A 19,669-nucleotide genomic window follows, 5' to 3' on the forward strand; every position below is an offset into this window, starting at 1 on the left:
ATGCCTAAAAATTTAACCCATAAAACAATGGCGCAATTGCATTTGTTTTCAATTCCACCCAATTAATATTTTTTTCATTTTACCAATACTTTGCATGGAATATTAAATAGTTCCATTAGAAAGTACAACATGTCCCGCAAAAAACAAGCCCTCATACGACTAGGTGAACAGAAAAATAAAAAAGTTATGGCCCCGGGAAGGCGAGGAGAAAAGTTATGGCCCCGGGAAGGCGAGGAGAAAAGTTATGGCCCCGGGAAGGCGAGGAGAAAAGTTATGGCCCCGGGAAGGCGAGGAGAAAAGTTATGGCCCCGGGAAGGCGAGGAGAAAAGTTATGGCCCCGGGAAGGCGAGGAGAAATATAAACAAACTGGAAAATGGCCATGGTGGGAGGAGGTTAACCATTTTGGTGCATCTCTTGGGGTCTGTGCGCCATAAACGGACATCAGTGGTAGTTTACACCAGTTTTCTGATGTAACAAAATCTTAAATTTGCCTTATAAAAAGTCGCTAATTTTGCTCTAGGCCCGTCTAGGCCCTCATAAGTTCTCCCTTTGTTTCCAGTTACGCAGTCAGGACTGTATTCACATGTAGCACTTTTTTATACTTTTTTTTGGCGTTAGGTAACAATTGTAATAAAATGTTTTCCCCTATTGAAAAGACGCTTGGAAATCGTCCCAAAACGTGCACTTGTGAACACAGTCCAGCGTGCATTCATGTAACATATGGACGGACCTATTCCCCGGCCTCGTCCTGCCTCCTCCAGCTTCCCTGTCTCCACAAGGGAGCCGCCACGACACCGCTAACCAGCGCATCCTCCGAGGTGACGTGGTGCGCGCCCCCGAGCTCGACATGGCGCGCGCTCCCTCCGGCGGGCACGCGCGCCCGCTCCAGCTGTTTGACGTGGCAGAGCTCGCTCCCCTCCTACCTGTGCTGCCGGCTCCGCTACAAGTTCCCCACAACAAGAACCGTGCAGCAAGCGGGGACGTCACTGCCGGGACAGGTAACTAACTCCACCGAGCACACAGCGGGGGTGCCCCCTCGGGGGACGGGGGGCAGAGTGGGATGGGAGCGCTGGGAGCAGAGGTAATGTCACTGGCATCACCTGGCAGTGTCACCAGCACAGGAGGGATGGCAGCCGGTGTCACCTGTCACTGGATGGCTCTGTGGACCCCCTGCTGCCACCTGGACTGAAGTCCTCCTGCTGGGAGAGAAGGGCAGACAAACCCCCAAGTGGCATCTGTCATATCTATCTATCTATCTATCTATCTATCTATCCAGTATCTATCTTATATCATCTGTCATATCCATCTATCTGTCTGATATCTATTATCTATATATCTATCTTATATTATCTATATCTAGCTATCTATCTATCTATCTATCCAGTATCTATCTTATATTATCTGTCATATCCATCTTTCTGTCTGATATCTATTATCTATCTATCTTATATTATCTGTCATATCTATCTATTATCTATCTATGTTATATTATATCTATCTATCTATCTATCTATCTATCTATCTATCCAGTATCTATCTTATATTATCTGTCATATCCATCTATTCTATCTGATATCTATCTATCCATCCATCTATCTAATATCTATTATCTATCTTATATTATCTATCATCTGTCATATCTATCTATCTATTATCTATCCATCTTATATTATCTATCTATCATCTGTCATATCTATCTATCTATCTATCCTATCTATCTATCTATTATCTATCTAGTCTATCTATCTATCTATCTATCTATCTATCTATCTATCTATCTATCCAGTATCTATTATCTATCTATCTATCTATTATCTATCTATCTATCTATCATCTATCTATCGATCTTATATTATCTGTCATATCTGTTATATTATCTATCTATCCTCATCTAATATCTATCTACTATCTATTATCTATCTATGTTATATTATCTATCTATCTATCTCATATCTATCTATCTATCTATCTATCTATCTATCTTATATTATCTATCATCTGTCATATCTATCTATCCAGTATCTATCTATCTATCATCTATCTATCAATCTTATATTATCTGTCATATCTGTTATATTATCTATCTATCTATCTATCTATCTATCTATCCTCATCTAATATCTATCTACTATCTATTATCTATCTATCTATGCTATATTATCTGTCATCATCTATCTATCTATCTCGTATCTATCTACAGTTGCAAGAAAAAGTATGTGAACCCTTTGGAATGATATGGATTTCTGCACAAATTGGTCATACAATGTGATCTGATCTTCATCTAAGTCACAACAATAGACAATCACAGTCTGCTTAAACTAATAACACACAAAGAATTAAATGTTACCATGTTTTTATAGAACACACCATGTAAACATTCACAGTGCAGGTGGAAAAAGTATGTGAACCCTTGGATTTAATAACTGGTTGAACCTCCTTTGGCAGCAATAACTTCAACCAAATGTTTCCTGTAGTTGCAGATCAGACGTGCACAACAGTCAGGAGTAATTCTTGACCATTCCTCTTTACAGAACTGTTTCAGTTCAGCAATATTCTTGGGATGTCTGGTGTGAATCGCTTTCTTGAGGTCATGCCACAGCATCTCAATCGGGTTGAGGTCAGGACTCTGACTGGGCTACTCCATAAGGCGTGTTTTCTTCTGTTTAAGCCATTGTGTTGTTGATTTACTTCTATGCTTTGGGTCGTTGTCCTGTTGAAACACCCATCTTCTGTTGCTTCAGCTGGTGGACAGATGGCCTTAAGTTCTCCTGCAAAATGTCTTGATAAACTTGGGAATTCATTTTTCCTTCGATGATAGCAATCCGTCCAGGCCCTGACGCAGCAAAGCAGCCCCAAACCATGATGCCCCCACCACCATACTTCATAGTTGGGATGAGGTTTTGATGTTGGTGTGCTGTGCCTCTTTTTCTCCACACATAGTGTTGTGTGTTTCTTCCAAACAACTCAACTTTGGTTTCCTCTGTCCACAGAATATTTTGCCAGTACTGCTGTGGAACATCCAGGTGCTCTTGTGCAAACTGTAAACGTGCAGCAATGTTTTATTTGGACAGCAGTGGCTTCCTCTGTGGTGTCCTCCCATGAAATCCATTCTTGTTAAGCGTTTTACGTATCGTAGATTCGCTATCAGGGATGTTAGCATATGCCAGAGACTTTTAAGTCTTTAGCTGACACTCTAGGATTCTTCTTCACCTCATTGAGCAGGCTGCGCTGTGCTCTTGCAATCATCTTTACAGGACGGCCACTCCTAGGGAGAGTAGCAGGAGTGCGGAACTTTCTCCATTTATAGACAATTTGTCTTACCATGGTCTGATGAACAGCAAAGCTTTTGGAGATACTATTATAACCCTTTCCAGTTTTATGCAAGTCAACAATTCTTAATCGTAGGTCTTCTGAGAGCTCTTTTGTGCGAGGGATGCTTCTTGTGAAAAGCAAACCCAGAACTGGTGTGTGTTTTTTATAGGGCAGGGCAGCTGTAACCAACACCTCCAATCTCATCTCATTGATTGGACTCCAGTTGGCTGACACCTCACTCCAATTAGCTCTTGGAGATGCCATTAGTCTAGGGGTTCACATACTTTTTCCACCTGCACTGTGAATGCTTACATGGTGTGTTCAATAAAAACATGGTAACATTTAATTATTTGTGTGTTATTAGTTTAAGCAGACTGTGATTGTCTATTGCCATGACTTAGATGAAGATCAGATCACATTTTATGACCAATTTGTGCAGAAATCCATATCATTCCAAAGGGTTCACATACTTTTTCTTGCAACTGTATCAATCTATCCTCATCTAATACCTATCTATCTCTCTATCTTATATTATCTATCTATCTGTTATTTTATTTATATATCTATCTATCTATAATCTATGTTATATTATCTATCTATTATCTAGCTATCGATCATCTATCATCTATCTGTTATATTATCTATCTGTCTATCTATCTATCTATCTATCTATCTATCTATTATCTAATCTAATATATCTATCTATCTATGTTATATTATATTATCTATCTATTACCTATCTCATATCTATATATCTTCTATCTATCTAATATCCTATTTATCTATCTATCTATGTTATATTATATTATCTATCTATTACCTATCTCATATCTATATATCTTCTATCTATCTAATATCCTATTTATCTATCTATCTATCTGTATCTATAGCTATCTATTATCTATCTATCAATCATCTCTCTAGCTATATATTTATCTATCTATCTATGGACATCCTCCTGTGGTTGGTGGCCGCTGTGCCTGGGACATTCTGGATGGGGGAGAGATCTGGTGATCAGCTGGATGCCCTGAAGAGCACGCCTTGTACCGCGGACAGAGTAAGGTCTCTTGCACACAATTTTTTTTTTTCCGTGTACGTTCCGTTTTTTTGCGTTCCATATACGGTCCGTATAGGGCACCATTCATTTCAAAGGGTCCGCAAAAACGGAATACACTCTGTATGCATTCCGTTTCCGTATTTCCGTTTTTCTGTTCCGTTCAAAGATAGAACATGTCCTATTATTGTCCGCATTACGTACAAGGATAGTACTGTTCTATCAGGGGCCAGCTGTTCCGTTCCGCAAAAAACGGAATGCACATGGATGTCATCCGTATTTTTTGCAGATCCGTTTTTTGCTGACCGCAAAATACTGAAAAAGCCATACAGTCATGTGCAAGAGGCCTTATCTTGTTGGAACATCACATCACACTACGGAGTTATGGGTCCATTCACACACCCGTGTGTGTTTTGCGGATCCGCAGATCCGCAAAATACGGACACAGGCAATGTGCATTTCACATTTTGCTGACCGCACATCACCGGCACTAATAGAATATGCCTATTCTTGTACGCAATTGCGGACAAGAATAGGACATGTTCTATTTTTTTTCGGGATCAGAATTGCGGACCCAGAAGTGCGGGTCCGCATTTCAGAATCCGGGCAGCACATCGTGCGGCCCCATAGAAATTAATGGGTCAGCAATTCCGTTCCGCAAAATGCGGAACAGAATTGCGGACGTGTGAATGGAGCCTTAAGAAAAGGGCCGCAGGACTGGTTCTGCGATGTCCTGGAGACACCAAAGGCTGGTTAAAAGGGTTCTCCAAGATTTTGTTTATTGATAACCTATCCTTAGGATAGATCATCGGTATCTGATTGTGGGAGTCCAGCACCCAGGACCCCCGCCAATCAGCTGTTTGAGAAGGCACCGGAGCTCCCGTGAACACCACTGCCTTCTCCCTGCTCACCAAGCACAGCGCCGTACATTGTATAGCGGTTGTGCTTGACATCTCGCTCAGCCCCATTCACTTAAATGGGGCTGAGCTGCTCCTAGACCACATAACCCATGAAAGTGTAGTGAAGGCCACAGCGCTCACAGGCTACCTTCGGTGTCGGACCCCCAGCAATCAGATACCGATGACCTATCCTGAGGATAGGTCATCAGTATTAAAATCTCGGAAAACCCCTTTAATGTTCTCTCGATGAATACAGGAACAGCCATAGTAGTTAAAGGGGTTGTCCAAGTTATATTTATTGATAAGCTAGCCTTAGGATAGGTCCTCAATATCAGATCGGCGGTGGTCCGACAGCCGGCACCCCCGCCGTTCAGCTGTTTGAAGGAAAGGCGTGAGGCGTGCCAGCGCTGCCTCCCCTTCACTGTTTACCTGCTCGCCGTCGCCTCTGCAGCGGTGAGCAGGTGTAATTACACCTAACCGTCCCATTAATTTCAATGGGACGGATCGCTCCTATAGAAGTACAAACCTGATTCCAAAAAAGTTGGGACACTATACAAATCGTGAATAAAAACTGAATGCAATGATGTGGAGGTGCCAACTTCTAATATTTTATTCAGAATAGAACATAAATCACGGAACAAAAGTTTAAACTGAGAAAATGTACCATTTTAAGGGAAAAATATGTTGAATCAGAATTTCATGGTGTCAACAAATCCCCCAAAAGTTGGGACAAGGCCATTTTCACCACTGTGTGGCATCTCCCCTTCTTCTTACAACACTCAACAGACGTCTGGGGACCGAGGAGACCAGTTTCTCAGTTTAGAAATAGGAATGCTCTCCCATTCTTGTCTAATACAGGCCTCTAACTGTTCAATCGTCTTGGGCCTTCTTTGTTGCACCTTCTTCTTTATGATGCGCCAAATGTTCTCTATAGGTGAAAGATCTGGACTGCAGACTGGCCATTTCAGTACCCGGATCCTTCTCCTACGCAGCCATGATGTTGTGATTGATGCAGAATGTGGTCTGGCATTATCTTGTTGAAAAATGCAGGGTCTTCCCTGAAAGAGATGACGTCTGGATGGGAGCATATGTTGTTCTAGAACCTGAATATATTTTTCTGCATTGATGGTGCCTTTCCAGACATGCAAGCTGCCCATGCCACACGCACTCATGCAACCCCATACCATCAGAGATGCAGGCTTCTGAACTGAGCGTTGATAACAACTTGGGTTGTCCTTGTCCTCTTTGGTCCGGATGACATGGCGTCCCAGATTTCCAAAAAGAACATCGAATCGTGACTCGTCTGACCACAGAACAGTCTTCCATTTTGCCACACTCCATTTTAAATGATCCCTGGCCCAGTGAAAACGCCTGAGCTTGTGGATCTTGCTTAGAAATGGCTTCTTCTTTGCACTGTAGAATTTCAGCTGGCAACGGCGGATGGCATGGTGGATTGTGTTCACTGACAATGGTTTCTGGAAGTATTCCTAAGCCCATTCTGTGATTTCCTTTACAGTAGCATTCCTGTTTGTGGTGCAGTGTCGTTTAAGGGCCCGGAGATCACGGGCATCCAGTATGGTTTTACGGCCTTGACCCTTACGCACAGAGATTGTTCCAGATTCTCTGAATCTTCGGATGATGTTATGCACAGTTGATGATGATAGATGCAAAGTCTTGGCAATTTTTCGCTGGGTAACACCTTCCTGATATTGCTCCACTATCTTTCTGCGCAACATTGTGGGAATTGGTGATCCTCTACCCATCTTGGCTTCTGAGAGACACTGCCACTCTGAGAAGCTCTTTTTATACCCAATCATGTTGCCCATTGACCTAATTAGTGTTAATTGGTCTTCCAGCTCTTCGTTATGCTCAAATTTACTTTTTCCAGCCTCTTATTGCTACTTGTCCCAACTTTTTGGGGATTTGTTGACACCGTGAAAATTTGAATCAACGTATTTTTCCTTTGAAATGATGCATTTACTCGGATTAAACGTTTGATCTGTCATCTACGTTCTATTACAAATAAAATATTGACATTTGCCATCTCCACATCATTGCATTCAGTTTTTATTCACAATTTGTTTAGTGTCCCAACTTTTTTGGAATCCGGTTTGTATATAGAAACGAGCCATTCCATTTAGAATTTTAGAAGCAATTTATTTTAAAAAAATTCAAAACTATTGGGGTGATTTATCAAACTGGTGTAAAGTAGAACTGGCAACCAATAAGATTCCACCTTTCATTTTCAAAAGGAGCTGTCAATAATGAAAGGTGGAATCTGATTGGTTGCTATGGGCGACTATGCCAATTCTACTTTACACCAGTTTGATAAAGGACCCCATACATTTTTAAGGACCAATTAAGTGACTTTAAGAGGCTTACATTATAGAAACCACCAGTTTTGGAAACTATACCCCCATCCCTGAAGAGACCCTGTGGGACCACTACAGTGGAAACCCCTAAAAAGTGACCCCATTTTGGAAACTACTCCCCTCAAAGAATTTATTGAGGATTATAGTGAGTGCTTTGACCCAACAGGTGTTTTGTAGAATTTAGAAACACTTGGTTGTGAAAATAAAAACATTTTTCCAATAAAATGTTGCTTTAGCCACATATTTTTTATTTTCACAAGGGGTAGCAGGAGAAAAAGCACAGACAATTTGTTCTTCTCCTGAATAGAGGAACTCCCTATATGTGGTTGTAAAACTGCTGTATGGACACATGGCAAGGCTGAGAAGGGAAGGAGCGCCATACGGCTTTTGGAGGGCAGATTTTGCTGGAATTGTTTTTGGGCACCATGTCGCTTTTGAAGAAGCCCTGAGATAACGCCTAAAGTGGAAACCCCTAAAAAGTGACCCCATTTTAAAAACTACATCTCTCAAGGAATTTATTTAGGGGTGTAGTGAGTGCTTTCGTTACCATGAAGCATGAGAAAATGTGGTTTCGTGGCAAATCTAATTTTTCATGAAATTCGGATCAAAGTCAGTCAGTTTGTTTGGCTTCAATTCGCTTAACACTAGCAATGACCTGTCCAGAGGATAGGTAATCAATATTAGGGATCATGCACACAAACGTATTTTTGGTTCACATCCAACCTGCAAAAAATGCGGATTGAATGCGGACCAAACATTCATTTGTGTGCATGAGCCCTAATACTGTGACCTCTCCTCTAGATAGGTCACCAGTATCTGATCGTGGCGGTCCGACACCTAGGACCCCCACGGATCAGCTATTTGAGAAGGCACTTCAATGGAGTTGCAAAAGATATGGACAGCACACTGTTTGCTGTCTGCATCCGTACAACATGTCCTTTCCGTGGCACCTGCAAAAAAATAGACCTATTCTTGTAAAGGATAGGACCGTTCTACAAAGGGCAGGAGGTTCAGTGTAATGCACATGGCCGATATTTGTGTTTTGGGGATTAACAATTTGCGGACAGCAAAAACGGCAATGGTCGTGTGCATAAGCCCTTAAAGTCTTGGAAAACCCCTTTAATATAAAGAGACAATTTAGGCTACTTTCACACCTGCGTTCAGGTGTCCGCTCGTGAGCTCCGTTTGAAGGGGCTCACAAGCGGCCCTGAACGCAGCCGTCTGGCCCTAATGCATTCTCAGTGGAGGCGGATCCACTGAGAATGCATCCGCCTGCCAGCGCTCAGCCTCCGCTCCGTGAGCGGACACCTGAACGCTGCAAGCAGCGTTCGGGTGTCCGCCTGGCCGTGCGGAGGCGAGCGGATCCGTTCCGACTTATAATGGAAGTCAATGGGGACGGATCCGCTTGAAGATGACACCATATGGCTCAATCTTCAAGCGGATCCGTCCCCCATTGACTTTCAATGTAAAGTCTGAACGGATCCGCTCAGGCTACTTTCACACTTAGAAAATTTTTCTAAGTTATAATGCAGACGGATCCGTTCTGAACGGAGCCACCGTCTGCATTAATATGAGCGGATCCGTTCAGAACGGATCCGATCGAACACTAGTGTGAAAGTAGCCTTAAAATGATTTTACAATTTAATGGTTCAATTAAACCCGTTCATTACTTCCACATGGTTTTTTATTTATTTTTGTGTAACTTGAAAACCCTTTTAATTCACAGCAGAAGCTTCAAAGTGAAAATTGCATTTTATTTTTCACAGATATACAATTAAATTGCACAATATGTTGTGTCCATTGTGTGCCAGCCCTCTTAATATGAGGCCTCGTGCACACAACCGTTCTGTTTTTTGCGGTTGGCAAACCGCGGATCTGCAAAAAACAGAAGCCGCCCGTTTTGCCTTCCGCAATTTGCGGAACCGAACGGGCCCTGGCAATATAAATGCCTATTCTTGTCCACAAAGCGCGGACAAGAATAGGACATGTTATATTTTTTTTTAGCGGGGCCGTGGAACGGAGCCACGGATACGGACAACACACGGAGTGCTGTCCGCATCTTTTGCGGCCCCATTGAAGTGAATGGGTCCGCATCCGAGCCACCAAAACGGCGGCTCGGATGCGGACCCAAACAACGGTCGTGTGCATGAGGCCTTATCCTGTGCTTCCTGGTTTTAGAAACACCCTTATCTTGGACATATCACAGGGCTCAGGAGTAAAAGAGCACCACGTGTATCTGAGGCTAAATGTGGTGATTTACGCTGCTTGTGCTGACAACTGTAGAGGCTCTGGGGTGAAATAATAAATGGAACCCTCCAAGTCACCCCATTTTGGAAACTCTGCCCGTTAAGGTATTAAAGGGTGGAGTGAACATTTTTATGCCACAGGTATTTTGGATAAATTATTGCACAGCAGACTGTACAAAGTGAAAATTAAATTTTTTCCACAGATATGGCATTTCATTGCTCAATATGTTGTGGCCAGCTGGTGCTATCTGAGACTCGCACCACACTAGACATTATATGCTGGTTCTACTGGGAGTGGAAATGCCATAAATGTTGCATAAATGTAATCTGCTGTATGGGCATATGGTGGAGCTCAGAAGGGAAGGAGCGCAATTGGGATTTGAAGCACAGATTTTTCTTGAATGGTTTTGTAGAGCCCCTGAGGTACCCATACAGTGGAAATCCCCTATAGGTGACCCCATTTTGGAACCTATACCCTAAACTTATTAAGGGGTGAGAATTTTTACACCACAGGTCTTTTGCAGAAATCATTGAGCAGGGTAGCGTTCAAAATGAAAATTGCAAGTTTTCCACAGATATGGTATTATACTGTCCAGTTTTTACAAGGGAAAGAACACTTTTTGGCTTTTGCAGCTCAGATTTTGATGGATTGGTGTACCGACACCATGTTGCTTTCAAACAGCCTCTGGGGTACCAGTGCAGCCATACGCCTCATGCACACAGCCGTTGTGCGGCCGTTCCGTGCATTGGGGACCGCAATTTGTGGTACCCAATGCACAGGCAACATCCGTGCGGCGGCCGGGACGGATCGAGAACCCATTCAACTTGAATGGGTCCGTGATCCATCCGCACCATAAAAAAATTGAGCATTTTTTTGCGGTGTAGAGGCACGTACAGAAACACCATGGAAACACTTCGTAGTGGTTCCGTGCCTCCGTTCCGCACTACAGCTCCGGATTGGGGACCCATTCAAGTGAATGGGTCCACATCCGTGATGAGGGGAGCACACGGCCGGTGCCTGCATATTGTGGACCCACTGTTTGCCAGCCGTGTGCGTGAGGCCATACGGTATAGTGCAGGACAAATGTCATGTTATCTTTAATAAAAAATAAAAAATAAAAAAAAAACATGTTTTTGCATCACCATTTTCTGGAATATTTTTTACATTTTTCTGTTGATGGTCTTGTGTGAGGGGTCATTTTTTGCTGGCTCAATTGCTTAGTATTATGATTTTTGGGAGGCGAGGTGACCAAAAAATTGATGTTCTTGCATATTTTTTTATTATTTTTTTATGGCATGCACCTGACTGAGGGCTCTTTTTTTTCGAGATTCAACCTTTTCATGTGTCCCATTTTAGAGTACATAGTACTTTTTGTTCGCTTGGTAGTATGCTTTTTTGTAAGTCAAGGTGACTAAAAAATGGCTTTTCTTGCACCATTTTTATGTAATTTTCTACAGTGTTCAATTTTTTACATTTGTTAATGCCTTGATTAGGGAAAAGGGCACTTATATATATAACGCTTAATTCTTTTGTTTAACTCTATTTTTGTCTCACTATTGAACTTCAACTTTTGAAGGTCTGATCCTTGTTTCAATGAAACAGTTGACAGTTTGACAGTTTGTATGCAGTACAATACAGCATGCATTGGAGCCCCAAGTACAGGTGAAAACCCCCAGTAGTGACAAAAGTCACTGGTTGAGGTTGCACTAAATTTTTTCCAGAAGAGTAAGGCCTCTTTCACATGGGCGTCATGTTTTTGGCCCGGATAAGATGCAGGTGCGTCGCAGGAAAATGTGCGATTTTTTCACGCGAGTGCAAAACATTTTAATGCGTTTTGCACGCACGTGAGAAAAATCGGCATGTTTGGTACCCAAACCCGAACTTCTTCACAGAAGGTGTTGTGGGTTAGGTGTTGTGTAGATTGTATTATTTTCCCTTATAACATGGTTATAAGGGAAAATAATAGCATTCTTAATACAGAATGCATAGTACAATAGGGCTGGAGGGGTTAAAAAAATATATATAATAATTTAACTCACCTTAATTCACTTGTTTGCGCAGCCGGCATCTCTTCTGCCTTTATCTGTGAGGAAAAGGACCTGTGGTGACATCACTGCGCTCATCACATGGTCCATCACATTATCCAGCACCATGGTGATGGATCATGTGATGGACCGTGTGATGAGCGCATATGACATGCTGCGACTGTGATGCGACAGTCACAGAAAATCCATCTTGGATGGATTTTTTGCGAGTGTCGTGTCGCAGTCGCAGCATGTCGCAGTGCGACACCATAGACTATCATTATAAAAATTGTTGTGCGACATTGGTGCGACAAAATGTTGTGCGACACTTGTTGTCGTGTAGCTCTAGCCTTAAAGAGGTGCCACTATTAAAAGTGCAGCTGCTGTGGAGCTCACTGTTAAAGGGGCGGGCACTGTGGAGGTCACTGTTAAAGGGGCGTTCGCTGTGGATGTTACTGTTAAGGAGGCAGGCTGCTGTGGAGGTCACTGTTAAAGAGGCAGGCCGCTGTGGAGGTCACTGTTAAGGGGGCAGGGGCTGAGGAAAGGTCATCAATAAATATAACTTGGACAACCCCTTTAAGGAAGTTTTTTTAAAAGATTATTATAGCGTTATATGGTGCTGCAGACACATTTATTTTTTTTTATGCAGTTTTTTAAGCCGAAATCAGGATATTCAGTTGCTGTAGGTTACATCCTGCATTTGAGTCTTGTAATGTGGGACGTAAAAAGCGTCATTGGTAAGGACAAGGGGCGTAGATAATGTCACATGATCTGCTGATGTCAGGACACATCTCACTGCCCTAAGGCATGATGGGACAGCAGACAGTACATAGGATTCAAGCATGGAGGATAAGAGAAAACTGCAAATGGGCTAAATTAAAAAAAATTCAAAACAATCCATGGAGTACTGGGAGCTAGAGTAATCCAGTCTAAAGTAGTTTTTGGCACAGCCCCTTTCAGGAACGATATTACTTCTCTACGTTTTCTAATCCACTCCTGGTTTTGGCTTCAAAAACTGCAAAAAACTTAAATGTGTGGCAGCACCCTGAGGCTTTTCTAAATATTTTTTAACACCTATGAGGTTTAGTGGAGTTTTCCCCACAATCAGAGGATAGGTGATAAATATCTGATTTACCTATATAAACGCTTGAAGGGGTTGGCCACTATATAAGTACTTTCCACTATATAGTGGGAGGTAGGGTAAAAAAGAGTTTCCTAATATACTTTATTAAAGGGACTCTGTCACCACTTTCTAACCCCCACTTTTAAAACTATTGTTCTGTCCATGGAGCCCTTGTGATTACTAAGGTGTTGTTATAAGCGAAATCTGCAGGCTCGTTTTGATAAAAAAAAAACTTTTATCTAACCTGTCAGTCATGTAGATAAGGTGCCCAGGGCGTTTCTCCTGGTCTGAACATGCCGCCCGCCGCCGTTGGTGCCCAGCTCCTCCTCTGCTCTGAATTTGCGCCGCCTGAATATCAAGAAATATGCCTCCGGCTCTCCCTCAGTCCCCCCTCCTTCTTTTCTAAGATCCCGCGCGTGCGCACAGGCCTGTGCCTGATGCGCCCGTGCAGACTTTTAGATTCAGCCTCATTGAGCGAAGTGCGCATGCGCACTTCGCTCAACCTCCCGATAACGCGAACACTGCCGCGCGCGCGGGATCTTAGAAAAGAAGGAGGGGGGACTGAGGGAGAGCCGGAGGCGTATTTCTTGATATTCAGGCGGCGCAAATTCAGAGCAGAGGAGGAGCTGGGCACCAACGGCGGCGGCGGCGGGCGGCATGTTCAGACCAGGAGAAACGCCCTGGGCACCTTATCTACATGACTGACAGGTTAGATAAAAGTTTTTTTTATCAAAACGAGCCTGCAGATTTCGCTTATAACAACACCTTAGTAATCACAAGGGCTCCATGGACAGAACAATAGTTTTAAAAGTGGGGGTTAGAAAGTGGTGACAGAGTCCCTTTAAAAAAATCCGAATGGTAATGTTTTTACAATGAGCCCCGCCCCCTCAGTGTGCATCCAGTTCGTCTATGGCTGCACGCGACATGGAGGAGCTTTAGAGAAAGCTTGTCCATGGCTTTATTCTAACTGCACATGCGCTGCTTTTCCTAATAAGAGCAGCGCATGCCCAGTCTGCCCCTGCCACTGCCGCGCTCCCTGCTCCGACTCTGCCTCTACAACCGGCTTATTCCTGTCAGAGTTCGGAGCGGGAAGAAAAGTAAAAGCGCGTCGGGGATTAGACGCCATGTAAATACCATCACACCATCTCTCCAGCCCCCTCCAATATACAGTCCCATGTAAATAACATCCCTCTCTACCTACAGCCCCCTCCAAAATACAGTTCCATGTACACAACATCACACCATCTCTTCTGCCCCCTCCAATATACAGTCCCACGTAAATAGCACCCCCCCTTCCAAGCCGCATTCAACATACAGTCCCATGTAAAGAACATCACCCTCTCCCCAGCTGCCTTCAACATACAGCGCCATGTAAATAACATTACCCCTCAACATTCAGTCCCGTGTAAATAATATCACTCCCTTCCACAGCCGCCTTCAACATATAGTCCCATGTAAATAACATCACCCTGCCCTAGCAACCTTCAACATGCATTCCCATGTAAATAACAACACCCCCTCAATTTCAAGTCCCATGTAAATAACTTCCCTCCCTTCAGCCCTAACATACAGTCCCAGTTAAATAACCGCAACTCCTATTATTGCTCTACCTCTCCCTTCACTTACCTCTCATCATGTAGCAGACCTCACCACATCCCTTCTTCCCAGGACTTCTCTTCACTGCTGAGCCGTCCTCTCCTGCACTGGTCACATGATGGTGACATCATCGCAGGTCCTTTTCAGCTACTGCATTTAGAACTGATCACATGACCTGTGATGTCATCACAGGTCCTTCAGCTCTTGCAGTGCAATAGATTCAATTGTATTGCCGTCCTGCGGACTGCAACACAGTTGGATCTATCTGGCAGGCAGGACATTCGGGGCCTGGGACAAAACATCAGGGGCCCTAGCAACACCCCTGCTATGAACACTTTCTTATACCTTGAAAGAAAGGTGCTCTTAAAAAATTCCTAAAGGGCTCAAACTCCTATATAGCTCAGTCTTGGGCATATGATATCCCCTGCGCCTCTGGAGGATGACGAGGAGCATAAATTAGGCAGTTTGTGCACCTAAACAGAAATCTATGGCAGCTTGGAGCTTCATTTCTTCATTTACACGAGAAAACTGGCATAAAGGAAATAAATGCCAGCTGACCTTGCCTCCTCTCGACCCTTGTCACATCCTCTTTTTGAAGAGTGGTGAGGGGCTTATAGAAACACCACTTGCTACAAAATTTTGTCACAGGTTTGCTTAAAAAGTCACAAACACCGTAAAAGTGGCGTGGGCAAAAGATACATTCCCCCCATTTTTTTCATGTTAATTGAATTTTTTTCTCCTAAAAATGCCCTAGATAAACTGTGCTCTTCAGTTCTCTAAGATTTGGGAGTCCTAAGGGTTGTTCTATGTTCTAAAAAATAATGCCTATGAAGTGGTGAACTAGTTAGTGTTTAAATGGTTTTTCCAAACTTTATGAAAAATAGATATCAAGCAGGGGGGAGCATAAAAACCCATTACTCACCTTTTATACTCAAGTGGTGCTGATTTGGTCCCCACCACTCCAGTCCCTGCTAGCTCTGCAGCAATTTGCACACATAATAACTGAGGCCAGTGAGCGGTGTATCCTGCAGGCCCAGCGGGGACATGAGTGGAAGGGTCCACAACAGCGTCATTGGGGTGGCTGGTCTTTTAAAAAGCAAGTAAGGGTTTTTTCTTTATTTTAAACTACCCTTTGTTTGGTGCCCTTTTTGTTTGTTTGTTTTTTCAAAATGTCAAAACCCCATTTAAAGGGATCAGTCTCCTAGACCTTAAAGGTGTTGTGCAGGATTTTAATATTTATGGCTTTTCCTCAGGGTTGGCCTTTATGATGGTTTTTGCGGGAATCTAACATCCTGCTCTTACATTGATCTGCTGTTTTGAGGTAGCTATGGTGCGGAAAGGTAACCGCAGCATTGCTCCCATTGAAGTGAATAGGAGCCACAGTGCAGTAACCAGCTCTATCAGTGGACAGCGCTGAGTAGTAATGGTCTCTGTTTCTGCAGGATGTTGGACTCCCACAGATCAGTTAATGGCCTGTCCTAAGGATAGGTCATCAATAGTAAAATTCTGGACAACCTCTTTAAAGAAGCACTCCCATAATTTTTTTCCCCTGGGGACAGCTACATAGTTAAACAGAGCTGAACCGGGACATACACACATTTTCACCCAGGCAGCCCCACTAAGATAAGCTGAATCATGCAGGGCAAAGGCATTTTCAGGAGATCCCACCGGGGATGTACCGGGCTCCTCATAGGGCTGTCAGGCGGAGGCTTCTGCCCAGCAGTAAGCCCGGCGACGTCACTGAAACTGATGGGCGGGCTTTAGCACTACCCTAACCTGTAAAACGGCTAGGGGCTAGGGCAGCGCTAAAGCCCGCCCATCAGAGCCAGTGATGTCACCGGGAACACTGCTGGGCGGAAGCCTCCTCCTGGCAGTGTGTTATTGTAAATAAAAAAGCTAACATCAGGGGGGGGCTGCCTGGGTGAAATTCTGGGTATATGCGGGTTCTGCTCTGCACCCGGACAACCCCTTTACTACGGTTGAAAAAAGACATAAGTCCATCAAGTTCAACCAAGGGGTACATTATGCTAATCGGTGGCTTTATTTGTGAGTTATCAGTGTCTCACAGGAATGCGCTGAGAAACTGACTTCACACGTCAGACTGGGAGGGTCATGGAAGGTGATAAGTTGTTAGGTGGGACAATCCCGGGTTCTAGATATGACTGACCTATCAGGATAAGTATTTAATATCAGGTCTGTGGGGATCAAATACCCAGAAACCCCACTAACAGCACAATATACGGAAGCAGAAGGAGACGGCTCTGTCCACTGTTTAGAGGTCGTGCAACTCCTGGAGAACCACATTAATGTCTTCAATCAACATAAACTTGTAGGATACTTAGTGAGATAGGGAAACATCTTTATTTAGACTTTTTCACATGAGACATTTTTGCTTCAATGGACCTAACCTTTCCAGATAGTCTATACACTGAATCTCATGAGTCTGCAGCCACTATGTGTCTCCAAGAGTTGCATCAATTACCAGTCATTGCAGAAGGGCACAAGGGTGAGAGTTTTTGGAGCACATTAGTGGAGTGTACCTTGAAGTCAGAAGATCATCTCTTTCTTTCTGCACCGGGCTGAACTTGTGATTCACCAGTACAAGTCCTCCTGCCCTATCCTCTTTGACATCACTACTGATTCTGTTGACTAAGGATTAGAAAACAAGCAGAGATATTCCAGCGCTGGTGTCCAAAGCTCATGCTTGTGCCACGTCTGCCTCCAGAGCACACACCGCCCTCCCCTTTCTTCATGTTGGAGAAACAAAGCCTCGGGAACTGCTTCCAACCCCCTCAGACCCATCAACCTGCTGGCAGGGGAATTTCTCTGTACGTAGCCCATGTATTATGGCCATCATCTACTGCTCTTTTAAGGAGCCATGGATTTGTGTAAATGGGACGGATACTAACCAGCGGTTTCTCCAGTGCTAGGTGGTACTAATGTACAGTTCACTCTAGGTATTACTAGGCACCGTATTACAGTAATGTAGAGCAGAGGGTTTGTTACTTTGGATTTCTACTCTTTATCTTTACTGCTATCAGTCAGTAGTTATGTGAGCAAACAACCTGATAAGATTTCACCAGCGAGTACACCCCAGTACGATATGGGTGTCCTTACATACGGTGCACCCCGTACATATGTTCTGCATCTCATTTCCATTTCTTGACAGCTAACTGATTTACTTTTTTAATCTAGAGGACACAAGACATTTTGCAGCTGCTAATGAAAGAATGAGCCAGCAAGGATATGTGGCCTCTCCTCCATACTCTCAGCCTCAGCCCGGACTGGGAGGTTTTCCACCAGGCTACGGGACCCCTATGATGTCTCCGACCTATGGCCATTCTGGTGCAACAAACATTACATCTCTTCCACCGCAGTCAGGTAAGAATGAATCCTATAAAGCAGGCATCCTCAAACTGCGGCCCTCCAGCTGTTGCAAAACTACAACTTCCAGCATGCCCAAACAGCCTACAGCTATCAGCCTACAGCAAGGCATTGTGGGAGTTGTAGTTTTACAACAGCTGGAGGGCCGCAGTTTGAGGATGCCTGCTATAAAGCATGGGGGACCGTGAGACCTAAGAAAACAATGTTCACTAATGGCTAGTGAATGGCAGGACAGGATATTAGTTACATAATGCATACCTCTGGTTTGTGATTGTGACAGTGGTGCCAGTCAGCCCATCTTTATAAACAAATCATTTATTGACCCAAAAATATGAACGTTTTTGTCTTGGAAGGTCATTTTAATTTTGAAATTACGATGATTGCTTTAGTTAAATGATCAGCTATCTTTTTGTATTGGTCATGCTCTAAAGTAAGCACATGTTTGAAAAAAAGGTGGAGTTTTATTATTATTGGCATATGGCACAAGCTTAAAACAGTGCCAGGACAGTGTGTGCCCACTGTGCCAGAGGCTTCATAAATATGGTGTTTGGCTTAAAAGCCCCAACGTATTTACATTGCAGAACGGGGGTAAATCCTTTGATAAATCTGCCCCTTGTGTATTTGTAGTAGAATACCTGTTAATAGAGTTTTACAAATCTAATTCACTTGCTGTGAAAAGTGCAACTGAAGCAGTGCTTGAATCAGATAGTCTCACTTCAGCAAAAATACCAGCCACTTACTAATGTATTGTGATTATCCATATTGTCTCCTTTGCTGGCTGGATTCATTTTTCCATCACTTGTTGTTTCCAAGGTTATGACCATCCTGCAATCCATCAGTGGTGGTCGTGCTTGTACACTATAGGAAAAAAATTGGATCGCGCATAGGCTGGTGCTTTTTTCTATAGTGTGCAAGCACGACCACCACTACTGGATTGCAGGGTGGCCGTAACCACGAAAACAAGCAGTGTATAATGTGATGTAAAAATGAATCCAGCCAGCAAAGGAAGCAATATGGATAATTACAATACATTAGTGAGTGGCTTGCATTAACTTTCTTTACTTGAGTAAACACCATTTGCTGAAGTAGCACAACCCATTTAAGGTCCTTGTACATGGACCAATGATCAGACAGATTATTGGGAACGAACCAGACGATCCCGATAATTCCCTGATCATCAGAGGAGATCAGGGCTGCAGTCACATGCAGTGGTCACCCCTGCTGTATTGGAAGAAGGGATTGCTTGTCCCCATAGGAAATCACCATTGTTTAGACAGTGCGATCTGCTGCCCAGGAGCCATGATTCTTGGTGCCGGAAGAATAAAACGATCACCCGATGAATGAGCATTTGCTTGTTCACTGGGTGATCACCAGAGCCTTTTACACAGGCCAGTTATACAGACACTCATCTCCGATTATAATCAGTCTGAACTGGATGGGAGGAGCTATGAACTAGTTGGGTGTTGTGAGGGGCGGTGCTGGAGGTGTGGCTAAGGAGAAGTGCATCATGGGTTTGGTTGGATACAGTAACAGGAAGTGCTACATACAGGATGTAACTAAACCAGAGTTTACATGGTGAAACAGGTTAGAAAAGTCCAAATTGAAAACAAAAGTGGTGACTACTATTTTCTTGGTGGGCAAACCCTTTACATACATAG

General features: G+C 43.5%; 1 protein-coding gene across 1 annotated transcript in view; it reads left to right on the top strand.

The window, feature by feature from the left end:
• Positions 1–876: 876 nt before the first annotated feature.
• SEC24D (SEC24 homolog D, COPII coat complex component) overlaps positions 877–19,669 on the top strand; it is a 90,215-nt gene continuing 71,422 nt past the window's right edge. Inside the window, exons 1-2 of the mRNA XM_044305112.1 lie at positions 877–998; positions 17,823–18,008. Coding sequence (XP_044161047.1) covers positions 17,858–18,008 — 151 coding nt within the window. The 5' untranslated portion in view covers positions 877–998; positions 17,823–17,857. The remainder of the gene's footprint in view (positions 999–17,822; positions 18,009–19,669) is intronic.

The sequence above is a fragment of the Bufo gargarizans genome, chromosome 1 (genome assembly GCF_014858855.1).
Source record: "Bufo gargarizans isolate SCDJY-AF-19 chromosome 1, ASM1485885v1, whole genome shotgun sequence".
In the NCBI taxonomy this organism is placed as follows: Eukaryota; Metazoa; Chordata; class Amphibia; order Anura; family Bufonidae; genus Bufo; species Bufo gargarizans.